This window comes from Erithacus rubecula, assembly GCF_903797595.1.
Source record: "Erithacus rubecula genome assembly, chromosome: 6".
Classification (NCBI taxonomy): domain Eukaryota; kingdom Metazoa; phylum Chordata; class Aves; order Passeriformes; family Muscicapidae; genus Erithacus; species Erithacus rubecula.
Genome location: NC_136688.1, coordinates 23,978,587 through 23,997,699, shown reverse-complemented (window position 1 = coordinate 23,997,699; position 19,113 = coordinate 23,978,587). Strand labels below are relative to the sequence as shown.

General features: G+C 39.4%; 1 protein-coding gene across 1 annotated transcript in view; it reads left to right on the top strand.

Moving 5' to 3' along the window:
• Nucleotides 1-5,434: 5,434 nt before the first annotated feature.
• Nucleotides 5,435-19,113, top strand: part of LOC306803287 (transmembrane protein 263-like) — a 196,671-nt gene continuing 182,992 nt past the window's right edge. Inside the window, exons 1-2 of the mRNA XM_079308541.1 lie at nucleotides 5,435-5,646; nucleotides 16,900-16,990. Of these exons, the coding sequence (XP_079164667.1) occupies nucleotides 5,440-5,646; nucleotides 16,900-16,990 (298 nt within the window). The 5' untranslated portion in view covers nucleotides 5,435-5,439. The remainder of the gene's footprint in view (nucleotides 5,647-16,899; nucleotides 16,991-19,113) is intronic.

Genomic DNA, 19,113 nt, shown 5'->3' with positions numbered 1-19,113 from the left:
GTAAGCACTTACAGATCATCTGAGTGCTATTACCTCATTTCTACACAGAAATTAAGGTCAAACCTGAAGCAGGGAAATCTGAGAACCTGCTGTCGTATCTCAGTGCTGGTTGATATTTAAGTCAGGTATTTTAGATGTCAATGTTCTAAAAAAAAAAAAAAATTCTGTTGGTCAATGTCTTTCTCCTGGAGACTTAAAAGGAACTGAAACTACTATGTAAGGGTACATTGCTGTCTCTGTCAGCTGAAGAACTGGGTACCTCATGAACAGTAAAATGAAAACAAGGAAAGAAGGAAGAGAAAAATTAAGGTGACAGAATCTGAGTCCGTTGTATCTGAACCTGTGCTTTCTGACAGCTGTGGGATTGCCACAGCATTTTATGCATTTCTGCTATGCAAATGTAGCACTTTCCCTGCTGCAGAGGAGAGCTGAGACCTTTAGCATTTTGCTTTTGAAATAGTTCATGTATTTTTCAACAAGTTACTAGAATCCATATGACTTGTGCTTTTATCTACAGGGCAATGCTGATATCCTATCTCCACAGTAGCTCTACAATAAGCAAACTGAGGTCAATTTTTTTCCTTTTAGAGTTATAATTATCAAGGAACAGCCCATTAGTGGAGAACAGTATGAAGGAGATGAAAGTTCCCTTTCATGGCAGTAATGGTCCCACCACATTTCACTAGGCTCAGAAAAAGGATTAACTGTACGTGCTAATCCCCCCTTTTTATGCAGGCATAAAAGCACAAATGCATCAAGGCAGAAGAACAGTTTTGCATAGGGGCAGTGTCTCTTGCAAGCACCTAAGCAAACAATCATAACAAATACTTGCTCTGCAAAGAGTTTTTAAAGTGTGTATGAAATCTGTAACAGGCATTTAAACAATCTGTGCAAAATACTTCTTGTGTGGTTTTGTGGTGATCTCTCTCCCCCACCTCTGCTAATCCACTGATGTGTATTGGGTTTGAGATGGAACTGGATTCCTGTCAAAGTCATGGTTATGTATTATATCATCAGCTCTGGAGCATTGCTGTCACCCACTTTGCATGCAACTCCAATTAAATATCAGAAATACACGGGAGTGCATCCTCTGACTAATGTACTGCCAGGAATTTTTTAAATATGTGTGCCCCCATCATTCCTGTTCATACAGCATCCCCAGTGCATGGTTTAATTCATGGCAAATTACTCCCTCTTTCATGCAGCTTTTGTTTCAAGTAATTATCTTGGAGCCTCTGTTCTTGCTAAAGTGAGACCAGCACCTACAGAATTAAAGACAGTCCTCTGGAGTTCATTAATCATCTGAAGACTGGGACTTGCTCTAACCTTACTCTGTAAGAAGAGAGTTAGTTAACTGTGGCAGCTTGCAATATCTGTATTGACTGTAAATGGCAAAAACTACACATGGATTGCATATTACACCAAATAAGGGAACATGTATCCCTATTCTTTGTTTATTACTAGTCATTCTGGGATTACATATAGTTGAAGTGTTAACACCCTAGACACCATTCCAGGTACTGCCATCTGCCCTAGCCTGAACATGGACCTACCTCTGTGGATGCTGTCTGTGGGATTTTTTAGAATTTTTTTTTTGCCTAGTGGTTGGACTTTCCTGTCATTATTAATGTGTGTTGTTAGCTGCTTTTGATGGAAACTTGTTTTGAGCAGAAGCTGTTGAATGTGGGTATTTTCAAAAGCCACACAAAGTGTGCCTGTGTGAGAAGTGAAGCATCTCTGGCAGGTACTGCGTCAATGTGGTAACACCAACTGTCATTTCTAGTTCTGCTAGAGATACCCAGGTAGATGGTCTCTGCCTGTTTCCTACTGTTGCAGTTCAACAACAGTGTCTCTATTCCAGAGGCTGTCTTGGAACATTAATATGGATCTAATGCAAGGCAGTGAGTGGATGCTTTGAGGATCAGCAGTCAGGTTGGAAAGATGAGCTGGGAGAGGGAGTAAGAGGGCAGGACAGGGACAGTTGGCTAAAGCTACAGTGGACAAACAGATCTGATCTTAGTTACAGCCCAAAGTACACCAGTACATCTTAGGATAGTTCATACAGTGCCCAGCAGAGAAACAAGCCACTGGTGTTCATCTCCCATCTCTAAAAGAACAGGGTAAAGGAAAATTCCACTTACTCAAAAGGAGCACAGAAACTCAGCAGAAGGTTAACCAAGTCAATATTTCATTGTGTCTTAATAGTGTGAGGTACAATTTATACTGGAATAAAGTGTATCTCAGTTCAGTGCCACAAGTATTCTTTCAGGACCACAGATTTTAAGCTTGAAGGCAGCTAGTTGATTTTTCATCCCTGTTGTCAACATTGAGAAGAAACTTTACCCTGGAGAGGGGAGATCACACAATAGATGATAAATTCGTTAGAGGATGTTGGCCAGAAGCACAGGTTATAGGAAACACCATAACTCTGCAAGAATTATCATGTCAGTGTCTCCTTCCTGTAAAAGAATTTACTATCTGTGTAGGTGGAAAAAATACTTAAACAGGTCAAAAATACCCTGTAAAGAGAGAAATCACCATATGAATTTTATTGTTCATGATAGGGGTGAATTATTATCAAGAGCCTTGTTCTGACATCCTGAGAAAAAAATCACTGGTGATTCCAAATGTCAGCAGAATCTACTAGCAGGGCTTTTGCTGTCTGTACAGTTCCAAGTCTTTGGCACGAGTTTAAAGTAAAAATGAATCCGAAAATTCCTGAAATCTGGGAAGCCCATATGTGAATCTAGTTATGTATCCTGGCATTTTGGCAGAAACAGTTTTCTATTGCAAGATTTTGAAGCCTACATAAAAATTAAATTGACTTCATGGTCTACAACTAAAGGCATATGAAATACAACAGCTTTGTTTAAATGAAGCCCAAAGTTCAAACTTGCTTATTTCAGGTTTTTTCCCCTCACTGAATTATCAAAACCTGTTTTTATTGCCAAACACATGGCTTTTGATGAAATGCAGCTTTCAGTAACTTTTTAGGCTGGATTTTGCAATGAATCTCATTTGAATATTAATTTTGAAAACCTATAAATATAGATGCTTTCACAGTTTATTTGGTATGAAGTGATTTCATATCTTGTTAGTTTATTTTTTCTCAGTGATTCAAAGTCAACCATATACTACATGAACAATCTGTCTACCTTTATTTTGTTTTAAAGCTAGACTAAAATGAGTATCTTCTCATAGTAATCTTTATAAAACTGTCTTTTTTTTTTTTTTTCCTAATAAGTAGTTTGGGAATGTACTGTGACCAAATCTGAAGGTGAAAACATTTTTTTCATTGCCTGCAATACCTTGAAGAAAATTATAAATGATTAGTGCTTTAATTAAGATGTTTGAGATCCCAGTCTTCACTGAAAATTCTAGGTAGGCAAATCTCTCCAGCTGGTCTATACTTTTTGAAGGTTGGGAGGGAATTTTTCCATGAAAAGACATCACTTCTGATTTACTAACAGTGGAGTCTATGGAAGCACATACATTGGCCGTTTTGCTTCAGAAGAGACACACATTTGAGGTGAATCTCACCAGAGTAGAAATGGAGTGCATTAGATGGACTAAATACTTTTGGATGAAACTAAGTAATAATTTTGGTGCTGCTGAAATAGTTTCAGGAATAAAGTACTTTCTAGGCTTAGCACAAAGTAAACAAATTGAAAGCTGCATTTTGAACTTCACTAGAGTGAGTAATTTAACCTGGATGAGGGAAAAGATATTTTTCTCTTTAGCCCTTTATACTTAAAGAAATACTATTTTATTGTTAATCAGGCTATAATTTACATGTTAAACTCAACACCAACTTTATATGATCTTCTTTCTACCCACCAAAATATGGATTTGCATGACACAATTAAACATTTAATATTATTCTAACACTACTGACAAGATTATTTGTTATATATTTTTTAAGAAAGGACTTTTATTTTGATTAGATTATTACAGTTAGTTTTATATATCTAAAATAGAGGGTTATAGGTGTACTTCTTTATGCAAACACATATATGTGCAGATCTGTAGAAATTAGTGTGGTATGTGAAACCTTTGCTGAATTCACTGCCTTCCACTACTGCTCTTCTGAGAACATTCACAGGCTTTAAGTATCTTTATATGTGCATAAGAAATTACAAATTCTGCTATGAGAGTCTGTGCCATGAAAGGGCTGTAGAATACTTCCTCTAAGAAGTGATGCAGATAATTATGTAAGACATGGATGTGTTGTGAAAAGCAAAGGAAATTAATCCTTTTAGTTGTCAGCCCATGTGAGGTGAGGGAATTACTTTAGTGTCTTTCAAGAGTTTCCTTTTAACTGAAAAATGGAAACCAGTGTTATGGTACTATTCCAAGGAGGTTCTGCATTTAGAAATGACAATATGGGAGACAAACAAAAAATTAACTGTGCACGGAGAGAAGGTATTCCCAGACTTTAAGCAATGTAATTGTTCCTTCTATAGTTTCTGACTAAAAAGGGTCCACTATATTCCGAATGCCTTAAAAGACATATGGTTGCCTAGGGCACTTTTTATAAAAGACATTGCAACATTTCTTAGTAAAGAAGATAAAAAAAGGAACAAAAGCAGACTTTCCTCTTTTGGATTCAACCACCTGTTGAGTTAGTTATGTTCTCTACATATTAACTCAGCATCACATGTAGAATCATATCAAATCGGAGAAAAATCAACTCTTCATCACATCATTCAGTTCATGTCGTTTTCTCTCCCTATTTCAGGAATCATTACTTCAAACCACTCTTCATTTTGCTTTGTCTGACTTCCCTCATTGCACCAAACCAGCAGAACATGCTTGTACCCATATGTGTGGTTGTGCTCAGTGATCATTTTAGAGCTATACACGAGAAAGAAAACTTTACACTTTTCCCTTCTCTCAGAAGTGACTAGATGGGAGGACAGTCTCCAGCTGCACCAGGGGAGGTTTAGGTCGGACATGAGCAGGAATTTATTCACAGTTAGGGTGGTTAGCCACTGCAATGGATTGACCAGGGAGGTGATGGAGTCACCATCCTTGGAGTAGTTTTAAGACTGGATGTGGAGTTTAGTGCCATGGTCTAGCTGACGTGGGGGCGTTTACATTAGACTCAATGATCTCATAGATCTTTTCCTGCCTAATTGATTCTATTTGATTCCATGAATGCCGGCAAGGCTGCAGCGAGAGCAGAGCTCGCAGAACTGTCTCCTCATCTTGGCCACTGCTTCCATGTTTGCCTTAAGGCTGAGTCAACTCATCTCCTTCGCTGCATCCCCAGCAGTTGACAGCGGACTCTGGAAGAGGCCGGTACGCTGTCCTGCCACGCCAGGCAGCGGTTCTGGCGGGCGGGTGTCTCGGTGAAGGCTGCGCGGAGCCCTGGCCCCGCCGGGAGGAGCGGCCCCGAGCCCCCCGCAGCAGCACCGCCGGCCCGAGCCCCCCGCCAACATGGCGCCCCTGACCCCCGCGCTTCCTCTTCCGGCCGGGTTGCCATGGCGCTGCCCCCGGCCCAGCCTCCCCCCGCCCGCCGGTGTGTGTTTACATCGGGCAGGAGGAGCCCGAGCCCCAGCGCCGGGGGAGACGGGCACGCATCCGCCGGCCGCCCGCCCTCCGTGCATCCCCGCCGGGCGGTGCTCCGGGAGACGCGGCATGAAGGTGATGCTGGGCTGTCCCCGGGGCTCCCAGCGGCTGTGGGGGGCCGAGGGGCGGGGGCCGGGCCCGGCGTTAACCGGGAGCGGGAGGTGGTGGCGGCCGTGTAACGAAGTACACAACTTCCAGAAGCTTCCAACTTGGCGGGGGATGTGCTGTCGTTTCTTGGGTCCGTCTCCCGAGAAGAATCCCCCCTTTTCTCTCCGTTAAAATCCGGATCGTTTCCTGCGGCGCTGAGGCGGGAGGGGAGTAGCGTGGGAGCCGGAGGAGGCTGCCTGCACCCGCTGCCCTTCTAGGCTGGTGTCTCCTCCTTCCCCGGGCATTTCCCCCATCCTGGCCACCTTCCCTCTCCTCAGCGTCTGGAGCGCGGTGTGGCTCCCGGCAGCCGCGGGGATGTGCCTTGCTGCGCGGCCGGGCTGCTCCGGCGCTCCCTGTGCTGCTGCTCTGCCAGGCCCGGCCCTCAGCCTGGCAGAGATTGCCGGCTCACTCCGTGGCGCGTGTGGAAAACTGTTAGGATACAGAATGTCTATAACCTGAGCCGGCTCTTGGTCCGAGTGCTGAGGCTGCCTGCACCACAGAAGTAGTAATATACAACACTCAAATGCGAGGTTGTGTCTTTAGTTGTGCTGGTTAGGAGTCAGCAATGCTGTCGTATTGCTTTTTCTTCACCTTATCTTGTCTTATATCTTTAATTTTTAGGTGCATGACTTTTGAAGGGCTTTTCTCTCATTGATCAATCTGAAACTTGAGGCACACCAGGCATTTGACTTCTGAATTTGTCCAGCAGTAAAACAGATGTATTAGCTAGGTTGTAAGCTCTGTGAGGCAGAAACTGTACAGAAATTCTGTCAGTTTCAATGGAGAAATTTGGCTTGGTCTTCCTCCAAGCCTCTGAGTCAAGAAAGTGTGTGTTAGAAGTGTTATAAGTTCTCAGCTTGTGCAGGTGTTGGGTTCTGGGCAGTGCGTGTGTGGCAGCCACTGAGGTTAACAAGTATCTCTGGGCACCAGGGGCTCTTAACCATAAATATCTGCACAGCTGGTGGATGAAAGAAAAGGGGCAGCCTCTGCATACAGGCAATAAAGATATGTAAAAAGAGCATCTCCTTCTATGCAGTGTTATATTTTGTTAGGCATTTGTACATGGCCTGATAGTAAAAAGTGTTTATTAAAAAGGTTTTTTTTACTTTCTCTCTGAGTGTTTGTTAGTTCCAATAGTGTAGGATAATGAAAAGTATGTATTGAGAACGTTATTGCAAAGCACTATGGCTTTGGATGATTTGTTGACGTGCACTGTGGAACAAAAACCTCAGAGTGCTGTCTGAACAGCACATCCAGCTTGAGGTCAAAAGCAAAAGTACTTTCTTCATTTTCTGTTTTATTGCATGCAGAATAAACAGCTGCTTGTTCTTGCTAAGCCCATTACTTCTGCTGAATTCCTTTTTTTGCCCCATTAGAGTGGAGAAAACTCATGGCTATTTAAGATGAGCTCATTCAAAATACAACAAGATGTGAATGGAATCATGTTCTGACCACAAGGGAAATGTGTGTGTTTGTGAGGGGAAAAGTAGTTTGTTTGTTTTTAACCAATCATTTTTCAGGTATAACCACTGTGTAGAGCTTTTCAGTATAAAAGGAGTCACTTTTTTTTTTTTTTTTCTCTGAGTGGGTAACTTCTTTCAGTGCACATTTCTTTCCATGTGTACCACCTTTTGCTGTAGGAGTTGCTTCAAATTTCTTCTAGGTAAGATCCTTGCAGATGCATGATTTAGATTCTTAAACTGAGGGTGGGGATAATTACCTTTTCATTTAACAAGTGAAGTGCATTGAAATGTGCAGTATTTTCACCCCTTTAAAAGTGTGAGGGAAGGAGAAATGAAGGGTAGGAAGAAGTGTCTGTAGTGTGAGTTGGATCTGAATCCCATTTATGGGCCTATGTGAGTAGTTTGGTGTGACTTTAAAACAAGTTTAAGTTTTTCCTCTTTGCAGGGAAGACATCAAAACTAAAACTTGTGAAAGACTTCCAAAAGTCACAGTGTCTATTTCTCCCCTAATTATTGTTATATCTTGGGAAATACATGTGAGTTTGTGTGTTTCTGGTGGTATTGGTTTTGATGCTGAGCGCTGGGCTCTGTGATGCTGGTTAGCACCTTGCTGAGAAGGCAGAGCAGTCAAAAGAAAACAGGTTAATGCTAGTCTGTATCAAAATGGTCTGCCTGCTTCGGGAAGGGAAGAAACAAACAAAGGGAAGTAAGTGGTAACAACAGGGGAGTTCTGCTGTAGGAGTGATCCTGGCAGGATCCATTACTGATGCTGATCATTGCTGAGAAAACTGAAGCCTGATGTAGTTTAAGACAATCACATAATAAGTATCCTGTTGACAAGGTAGAGGGAAGTACAGCAATGCTTCAAAATTTGGTGTTGCAGCTGGACTTGATTCAAGATAGTCTTCATGTGTACTTTATTTCTGTTCCCATGGTTTTTAGGCTGTGTCCATGCTGAAGGATGGTCTCTCTTGGACCTTCCAAGCTGTGCAAAATACAAAACTTGTTAAAGTCCCTTCTCCTGCTTTATAGGACAGGAGTGAGAGGCAAGGAGCTCAGATTGTGTGAGGAAGTGGACCTTTTCTGTATGTAGTAATGTGATATCTTTTGAGTATGTTAATAAAGTTTACTTTTCTTCAAGAGCAGATCATCCTGATGCCAAAGAAATACACCTCTTCAGGGTGCATGAGGAGCCTGGGTAACGTGTCTGTCCTGTGGGGAGGGCAGTTCCATTCATTAGGGCAGTGGGGAGACAACCAGAAGCCTGTCTGCCTCAGTCAGCTGCTAATTACTGTCCCTCAACATAATATCTTTCCAGTATTAATCTCTCATGACTAAATGCTGGATTTCTCAAGTCCTAGGCAGCGCTGGTGAAGATTCTTGTGCCCTTGATAACAGAACCTCTTCACACTGTATCATCAATGGGTGACTGAGTTGGGGCATTAGGATGGATCCTAGTCTGGTTCTGCTGTGGTGGCTGCTTCTACCACTGCTTCTGTCACTGGTCTAAACTAAATCCAAAATCAGAGAAATGAAAGGCATTGAGAGTGACAGGTAATATTGAAGTTCTTGTTTGTGAAAGCGAGCTCAAGATGTGATTTCAGTTAAGTAACTGGTCCCCTCTTTATTGAAAGGATTCTTCAAAGTAGAGTGAAAGCTTGTAGTACTTTGCCATGTGCTCACAGTTAAGTTATATAGTTTGGGATATGACAAGTGTCAAAAATGTGACATTTTACTTTGAGAAACCTAAAGCTATACTTAAGAGAGAGAATGTGAACTTACTGCCTGTAGTTCTCTTTTTCTGACTGCCTGTGATAGTGAGTGTTGACAGATAAATTTGAGAGATCAGAATAAGGCAAGATATTTTGAAGATGCAGTATCAAATTTATGGAAAGCTCAAGTAAGTATTTTTCTTGCTTGTATTTGCAGACAACTCTGTTTCTTAAAGATGTCCTGGGTTGTCCTGTCAAAATGATGTATATGTGAACTTTTTTTTTTACATGTGTGCAATCTTGTTTAGCAGGCTTCTTTATAGTTGAAATGAAAAGTACTTGGGAAAGGAACAGCTTATAAAAATAAGAGCCAAGAGGTGTTGCTTTCTATGGAGTATATAGTAATATTTTGTGTTGCTGACATGTAGTCCTAAATGTGATCTAGGAATCAGGAGGAGCGTGAATGTAAAAGGGAATACAGAGTACATGCTCTGTAGATAATTTTGATTTAAATATTTGCCTCTGATTGGTCACATCTGTTTTTCTTTATTCCTGAACTGCCTTACAAACTTTGAAGTGGTTTTCTTTTCCAATATTTCAGCTGAATTTCAGAGGGATGGGAAGGGGTTATCTTTGAAGTTCTGGGCAAGGTACACACTTATATAGATGGGGACAAATAGTAGAGTTCTTAAGTTTCTTTAAAAGAAATGTTCTGATTGAACTTAGTGGGTGTCACACAGAAGTGATTTGTGCTGGTGCTAGTAAATCTTAGACTTAATATATCTGCAGAGCTGCTCAAGGTCTAGTGCAATTCTTGGGCTTTGATTCATTGTAAAACCTTTTTGGAGGGAGAACCTTTGCTGCTCACAGATCTTCAAAGTAAAAGCAGCAGTTTTCAGAAGCTGTTGCTTCCAGAATGAATTCCTGCTTGTGTGTTGCTTGTGTTCATAGTGGTGAAGTGTTTTTTCTCTCTGATGCCTGTTTGGGATGCTGAGTGTAGTATCTCTGGTTGCAATCTTGTATGCAGCAAGTTCTAATCTATCTTCTACTTCTTGGAGTTGGTTTGGGGGAAAGAGGTCTCTATGGATCCTGAAATAAAAAGGGTGTTACTGGTGGCAGTGCTTCTGGCAGGCAAGTTTTGACTGTGCAGGCTAGGTGCAAAATTGGAGGGCTTAGCAGTACAAGAAGTAGCTTTTGTAGAATTAATAAATATTTTATCTGAAATGTTTCTTTAAAGCACTACAATAAGTGCATAGAATGACAAGCAACACTGGTTTTGAAAAGCTCTGAGTTCAAAACTCATTTGTAAGGAAAGAAATATTTAACTGCCTAGCCATCAACAAAGTGAATTTAAAAGTTGTGTGATAAATGCAGCATACTGCAATGTCCTAGCTAATTCTCAAATGCAGAAAATGCATTTTGAAGTACCTGATGAAATAAGGGCATAGGAATAATTTCTGTCCTGAATAGAGTATTTTATATTTATCCTCAATTTCTAGCATCTAAAATTACTTTTGAGGGTTTTAAAATAATTGTTAATCTTCAAATGGATTTGCAGCTTTTTTTTTTTTTTTAGTCGAATTTTTAAAAAGGAAATTAAGATTTTGGCAAGATAACTTGTGTTTCAAACTCTTGCAGTGGTGTTTCTTGTCAGAGAATGCTCATATTTTTTCAAGCTGTGTATATGCTTATGTACTTTAAATCAAGTCTTACTGTAAAAATTCTGATGTCCTAGCTGTAAAAGCCCTTGAAAATTACTTAAATTTCAGCTCGTTAAAGCTAAAACAGTAGTAGTGCACTTTTAAGGAAATAAATGCATGGAAATCAGGTCATATGAAACCATAGTTATAGAATAGTGCTTAATGCATATTTTCCTGAGGTTTTTTTGTTTGATTATTGTTTTGGTTTGTTTTTTGTGGCTTTTTACATTGTGACTTTACTGAGGATAGTGAAAATAGTACTACATTAGAAGTCTCTAGCGTGACCTCTGTCATATATATGCCCATATTATTAGGCAAAGGACTTCTCATTTTTCAGACAAATTTCTCATGCTGTATGCAGTTCCCTAGAGTGATACTTCCACATCTTGTTAGGAAAATGGAGAATATTCTTTCTGTAGAGTGCATTATCTCATTTCTTTAGTTAGAGTGATACTGGCATTAATCACTAAATCCATCTGTCAAGGACCAAGCTGGAAAAGTACTTTTATTGTATAGTTATAATATAGTATAGTATGTTGGTTACTCTCTTTGGGCCAGGTCAGTGCATGATCAAATGAAATGCGGTTTGCTTGGTTTGGTTTTTGGAAACCACTCTTACATTCTTTCTGTGCTAGCATTGATTTAGTAGGTAAAATCCAGATGGAAAATAAATGGTCGATCAAGATGAAATTCAATACAATAATAAATTTAAAATCTGGAACTGTCCTACCACTGAGCAGACTGTATTGGCTGTTTGTTGTATAAATGGTGTTACCTACCCCATAAAAAACATGAACATGAAAAGTATAAACCATCAGTTTACTGGCTTGCTGAATGGAGAATAGACAGTGGTGTCATTAGTACTCTTGAAAATTTATTTATGCTAAATAAACCTTAATTTGGATTACTGACAGTACAAAGTTGTTTTATTGCTGTAAAAATAGGATTTGACTGTTCTGCTGAGAACAATAGAACTCAATCTTGATTTGGCATTTGCAACATTAAATCTTGCTCTCATTGCCTCTATCCACCAGTCCTGTTCTGTCATGACAAAACTGTGTTGTTAAAATTGTAGCCTCTCTAATGTGTTTGTCCACACTCATAAAAGAGCATGTAGCCTAAGGAATTTTTCTATTCTTTGTTACAGTCTACTGTGAACAAAGCGCTACAATTTTACACTACTGTTGTACTCAGCATTTCTATTTCTGTACTTTCCTTTAGTGTTCCAGGGGATTTATAACTGCAACTCAAATTCCCCTTGGGCTGAAACCTGGCACAGAAGCTCTCATTATAAGTGAACTTTGTTTTACAAAACTAAAAGCAAAGCATCCATCAAGAGGCTTTCTTAACATAGAGGAAAGCCAAAAAAGAAAAAAATGAAGTTTATGGTCGTAGATCAATTTTATTCCCTCTGCAGGAAAAATCCAACCAACACTGAAAATCCCAAAGGCATGGATGTGCAACCAATAATGGTGGCAGATTCAATGGAACGTTCCTGTTGCATTTGGAAAACTTTAAATTAAAGTCTTAATTCCTTAACATGCTGAAAATTCACTGGTGAAGTAAAAGCTGCAGCTGCAAACTGCCTAACAAAAGTACAGTGATAGTTTTAAACTTGTTTCCAGTGTCTGAACGTGGTTACCTGTGCAGCAGAGAATAAGGAGATGATTGGGTGGTTGTGTGCTTCAGCTGAAGTACCTGTAGGTCCTCAGCTCCCTGGAAAAGGTTGTCATCATGTTGAACTACTTACCCAGTGGTTGGTTGTTTAATTTTTATTTTTCTTTAAACAATAGCCCCCTTTTTTCTGTAGGAATCAGGACCTTATGTAATTATGTGAAGCAGAAAGGGCACTGTGAGCCACAAGTCATTTTCAGATACGAAAGATGGAACAATTTAATTTGTTTAAATATGAAATATCAAAGATAAATTCTGAGAAACTTCATAACAGTGGCTGGATAGAGGAGAGATCTCAAATTAACAGTGTCATTTTTTATGTCATTTTAGGAAAGTCTGATGAAGGTCAGCTTCATGGTTACTGAGTCTGACAACCCCTTTGGCAACTGCAAACATCCAGCCCGGTCATAACATCTATCATTTCTCACACATTTGGAGAAAGTGAAGATGGGGTGAAAAGAGCTGGGGTTTTGTTTTTGTGGTGTTAGGATGGGACAAAATATGCTAATGTGCAGGAAACTGTGGGTTTTAGTCTTGTGGAGTTGGAATAAGTGTTCTTTAAACCTGATTAAAAAAATACCCAATTCCCAGTATCTCTTTCACTGAGATACTTCAGCATCCTGAAGCACTTAACAAAAGTTCTGTGTTTGGGGATTGCTTCACTTGTTTCTTCACACAGACCCACTGAGTCTTGTCATTCTTTAGGGGTGCATCTAGTCTTTATGATTATTAGTTGGCATATATTTATACATATATGATACTGTATAAAAAAGATGTTGGACCTATGCTGGGAAGCTGAAATCACAGATGTGGAGGTGTGAAGTGTGGGCTGCCATGAATTTTCCTCTGCTTAATTGCTTTATTGGAATGGTGCCTACATAGAATACCAGGTCTGAAAGTCACTGTTAGGCAGGACAGAGGACATGTGATTTATGCTGGCAGTTGAGGATTTGCATTGCAAGAAGCAAGTCTGACCTTCTGGGCTTTTAAGGAGAGGCTTTAGGAGGAATGAGGCAGTTTCTTGCAGTGGAAGAAGTAAGATTCTAGGCTCAAGTCCAGAATGTAAATGAATGAAGAATAATAACAGAAAGGAGAAATTGGAATGAAGTGTTTAGAAGCAAGAATGGAAATATGGAGGTTTAGATCAGGAAATAAATACCATGCTCATTTGAAAATCATAGGGAAAGTTGTAGCTAAAGCTGCAGATTTTAGAATTATTTCCAAAGTGTAGTCTCAGAACTGAGACAGTAAATGGCTGCTGAATTCATGACTATGAGCTTTAGATTCCTTCATCCTCTTTTTAGAAAGGGGGAAAAGGTTAATTTTAGGTTTGAGTATAATGGAGAAAAGTATTTACATGGTATATTTCCTTCTGGTTCTGCTTAGGGTAGGAGATTAAAATTTTTTTTTTTTTTCTTTTGTGAGTTGAGTTGGAATGGCAAGAAGGAGCAGAATTGTAAGATACGTGGTTCTCTGAAGGAAATTTGAAGTTATTTGTTCCATACTTGTTCAATTTCATTAATAATTTTTCACAGGATGCATTCTTTAAAAAAAAATCGATTGCCCTCCCTCATTGTTGTCCTTCTTGGACTCTGTTTTGGGGTTTTGTATTTTGCTACTTATTAGCAAAATGAATTCCTGATTTCAGTGAACGGTCAATTGACAGACTTCAGTTTAAGATTCTGTGCCATAGTTAATATATTGCTAAGTACAAAAGTAGAGTCTAAAAGGCCTAAACGTGGTTGTGGTGCAGGTAGGATGTTTTGGTTCCTTTGAGATGGCCTGCAGGGGCTCTTTAGGAAGATGAGCCATATTGGGGCATTTGCAGTGACAGTCTCATGTTGGTATCGACTTAGGAGCAAAATGAGCTGACACTGATTGCTTGGTGTTGGACTTGCTCCTGTATTGTTTGGTTTTTTGAGTACTTATTACTCCGCTGAGATTGAGATAGTATGGCTCTTTTTGTGATTGACCATGCTGATATAATTTGTTAGTAAAAATGTGGTGATAAATGGAGCTCTTGGTTTCAGCATCATAAGCATAACCCTTTACATTGTGGAAAATGCTGACCCTGACTGGATAGGAACTTGCTTTCTGTCATGCATGCATTTACTACAGCACTTGTAAAATATACAGTCTTCAAATATACTGAAAATCTGGCCATGTAGTTAAAGTTCTGGTGAGAATTATTCTCAAAATATTTTATCCAGTGGAAGAGCATGAGGCATATACTCTGAAATGCTTGTATGTGATTTGTCACACTTGTTTAGTTCAGTACTGGCAGTCCTCTCTACCCATAAATGCATAGCCTTTTATGAAACATATTATAAAAAGAAGAAAAAAACATAGTGCCACTACTCACTTTTGATAGCATTTTGCATCCTCTTTGTATTTATGTAGATGACAACTGTGTTTCACTTATCATAGACTGTCGTTGGGAGAAGCTACTGAGCAGGTTTGCCTTGTAGGAAGTTGACAATACTATTTTGAAGAAGGGAAGATAATGCTTTTTTTTGCTCACTTTTCCATAGTCCCTGGAAGTTGCATTGTCTCCTTGGGCAGCATATAGCTAGTGTGTGCAAATGGCTTTCTCTTGTTTTAAGAAATTAAAATAATTTTGTTATTTTAAACCAGAAAGTACAGGCACAGAATTCACATTCAAGACCCAGTCTAGTTTAGGAGTTCCATAGTTGTGTTTCAGAATGTTTCAAAGGCAATTGTTTGTGCCTCATGTCTTACATGTCCACATGTTTTATATGAAAATAAATCTTCTAGTCTGGTATACTGCTGTAGCCTTGTCTTCCCTTTTTCTTTTCTCTCTGTGGCACTGATGGTAGGAAAGAAGTGTAAATTCATATATTGCCAGTTGATGTAGAAGGTTACTCAAATACATTCTTTATATTCAATTTGTTGCTCTTACCCAGAATTGTTCACATGTTCTTAAAATCTGGACCACATTATTTAGTTTAAGTGAAGAGATGGTTTGATCTTGATGTTGATTACTGACTCCTGGTTTTATTTATTTATTTTTTAATTGGACTAAAGCAACTTACTACTATCTCATCTGTACCATGTGGTAAACACTTTTTTCCCTTTCTGTCATAGCTGCTGCAAGGCATGACTTAATGTTTGAACTGTTCACTGAACAAGGTAGGGCAATGTTGATATTGGGTGTTTGTAAGTGAGGAGAAATAGGTAAATACTCTAGGTAAAACTTACATAGTCATGGATGGCAGAAATCCAGGTTATTACCCTGGCACCATCACAGTAGACCTGTACAGTGGGTGGTCTCTCTTTTCCCTTCTGTAAAACGTCTGAAAAGCACAGTGGTACTTCTTGTTTTCATATCCATTTTGTTGAAAAAAAAGGGTAATGGATGAAAATGTGAGCTACTTGTGCAAAGGATGGAATTTGAAAAGTGTAGTACTCTTCATAATGTGCAAATTGAAGGAAGAGAGAAAGTAACCAATGCTGTTGGGGGTAACGTTGCAGTCACAGGGTTTGGAATGAATAAAAATAAATACTACAGCTTTAGGGCTATGAGCCCCTTTTCTTCCTGACTTCAAATAATAACATTTTGCAAGCTGCTGATGTACCAGCTGTATTTCTGTAACATTCCAGCTGCGTATGTTAGTACACATTTTCAGACAGTTCAGACTACAAACCCAGTCATGTTTTCAGAGTGCACAAAAGCTTCATTTCCTAATGACTGCTAAGTTTGTCATTTCACTCTTCACTGTACTAACATTGCAAAGAAAATTAGGTTTTCTAAAAAGGAGTCCTCTAGCTATGCCTAGTGTTTACTCTTCTGTTACTTAAACAAAAGGTAAGCTGGGTAAAAGAAGATGTTGCAGTTTTTTTTCTGTGATAGTTTGAAACTGAAAAAGCAACTACTTTTATAGTTCCACATGTAATGAAAAGAACTGTGTGTGTAAAGTCAGTTCAGCTGCAAATCTTTTAACTCTGCACATGTTCTTCCAGCAGTAACATTGCAGGCACTTTACAGGGTCAAGAAGACTGGAACTTGGAAATGCAGAACCTGGGAGGGCAGTCCCAGTTCTGTTTTGCAGGAATGGCTAGTTTGGCATATTACACTTGGAGGCACAAATGGATGTATTTGGCTTGTAGGGGAAAACTCCACAGTCAGTGGACCTGCATAGGTTAGAAGGTTGTAAACCAGTTTGCTTTGTTTTCCTTTGAAAAAAGTGGCATTTCAGAATCTAGTCTTGATAAGACAAAGATAAGGTTTTTTTCCTGAAAATTCCAGTTGATGGTAGATCTGCTGCTACCCTTGATAAATGGAAATTTTAATTGATTATCTCATTATGTTTTTGGAAATAGTGATTTAGAAATTTTGCTTCACTGTTCATTTTCTGGTTTTCAGTCAATTAAGACCCTTGTAACTTTGTGTGCTGTCTTGAAAAGTCCTTTTCTTTCTTTCTTTTTTTTTTTTTAACTTTCCCCTTTTTATAATTTGATTGCAAACAAATCTCCCAGCTATTTCTTTCTCTTCAGCTAAAGTGAGCTCCTTGTGTCCTTACTGTCTGGCATGTTCTCTAGTCCTTTAACCATTTTTGTGGTTCTTGTCTGAACTTTCTGCAATTTACCCCCTCTTACTGTTCTGTTTTGCAGGGCCCTAGCTTAGAAACACAGATGGTGGATGATGAAAATGAGAGTACAAGTGAAGAGTTGCCTCCTCATCTGCGGGAAGAGCCTCCCGAAGGTACAGTACTGGCAGTCAATATAAACCCTTTGCAGTCACTTGAGGAAAATGTTCTGGCCAAGAAGTCTGATTTATCTGTCTGACTTCAACCTGTATCTGCCTATTTTCTGAGAGGGATAAAGCTTTGTCAGAGGTGACAGCTGGGCCAGCCTCCCAGCCAGAGGTCTAGCCAGCCCTTAAGCCTTTTTTGCATTCAGAAGAAGGCTTTACCTACTGAGGTGCAGATACAGTTCTGCATTCTCTGTAACAATATGGCTTCTGATTAAAATTGTCCTGCTTGATCATCCTGTCTTCAGGCTTAGGAATAAAATGCTTTCTCTACTGTCTTGTTTGTCATATTTTGAGCCTTCATTAGGGGCGACTTCCTAAGTAGTCATCTTTTGTCTGTCTACCTCTCTCTGCAGCATCCTGCTGTTGAAATTGTCCCCAGCAGAGACTTGTCAAAGTTAGGTATTCTAGTGATTTTGTTTCTTGTCACTGTCTCTCTTGGAAGCCAGTTTAGCCATCTGAGGAGAAGGCAATGAGATGCTGTCCATCAGCAGGAGGCTCAAAAATGCTAATTTTAATTAAAAACCTTTTTTGCAATGACATGCCCTGGATTTGTACAGGAAACAGATTTTTCCCACTGTGCAAAAGTCACAGATATATATATATGCAGCAAAATAGGTGTCACTTTCTTTTGGATGGAAGCTGCTAACATTACTGCAAGTGATGATATATCCTGAGCTTTGTCTTCAGTTCAGTGGCTCCTAAAACACAATCATTCATAATCACTGTGGATGGCTTAAACAACCCAGAGTGCTGAGATTCTTATTAGCAACTTACTGTTAAAATACCATGACACATCTCTGGGAAACATAAGTGTGTTATATATTTTTCCTTTAAGAGAAAAAGATGCTGATATAGCATTTATACTGACAGCCATTCTTAAAGGGGATGTGAACCAAGTGGATGCTTTTAGGAATTTGCTGCTCCCATCCCTTCTTGTTGAGCATTCTGTTAAAGTTTTCTTATTAAGTTGTAATTTCTTGTTCTGCCATTTCATATACTTTGTGTTCACAATGACAGTATACAGAGGTAAGTGAAAGGTAGGTTTCTTTTGCAACTGTTATAAAGCCAGAAGGAAATAAATGTGGAGGATGTTGTGATTATTCTATATGTACATGGAGGATGTCATATTAATATTCCCTCCCCCTCCTTTCTTTGTAAATAATGCCAAGTCAGGATGTAATAACAGTTCATTGTTGAAGTAAGAATTCTTGTCACTAGCCTAAGCTGATGATTACATGAGCCTGGAGATTGTGTCTTGGAATGTAAAACTATCTTGGCTCATCAGGTTATCAGGAATAGGCTTAGATTTTGGACTGTGGCTTTGACCTGTATAATCAGAAGCATTTTTTTCAATGTGGCCCAGTATTTTTGCAAACTAACTTTTTCAAATGGAAGAAGTATGTGGTCTGGATACACCTACTTTGCTTGTGTGATGAAACAGAACTCTGGCAGTTGTGCTGATTCGGTTAAGCAATGATACAGTAGATAAAGTCTGGGCTCAGTACCTTCTGAATTTACAATGACCTCAAGAATAGCAAAATAGGAGGAATGTTGAGAGTGCAACTGAAACTAGAGTCTGCTTGACAGAAGAAGTGGAAAGATTTGTCCTGAAGGAAAGCAATCAGGATTATGCTGAATTTATGGCTGACTTAGGGTATTGGTGAAGTTGAGTAATGGAAATGTTCCTTAGAAGCTGCTGTCTACCATCATAGACCAACCAGAATCACTACAAAGAATGTGTAGTTGCAGGAATGATTGCAAATACCTCATGAGAGAATAAGAACTCTCTAGTTCTTTGACTTAAATACCATTCAGAGTACTATCTTATCTTTGTTTCTCTTCAGAGTTCTTGTTTCTTCTGACAGCACTTCCCTAGTTAAAACAGATGCTTTGCAATACATAAAACAATGTTGTGACTACTGCAGTCTTGTTTCCTGGGATCTATGAATTGGAGACCACGCCTGCTTGCCTTCTGGTAATGAGTGCATAAGGGATGGAAGGCTCTCCAGAGTCTCTCTGTCTAGCACAATCCAGTATTTCACCAGATTGCATCATAGTAAATTCATTTCCTA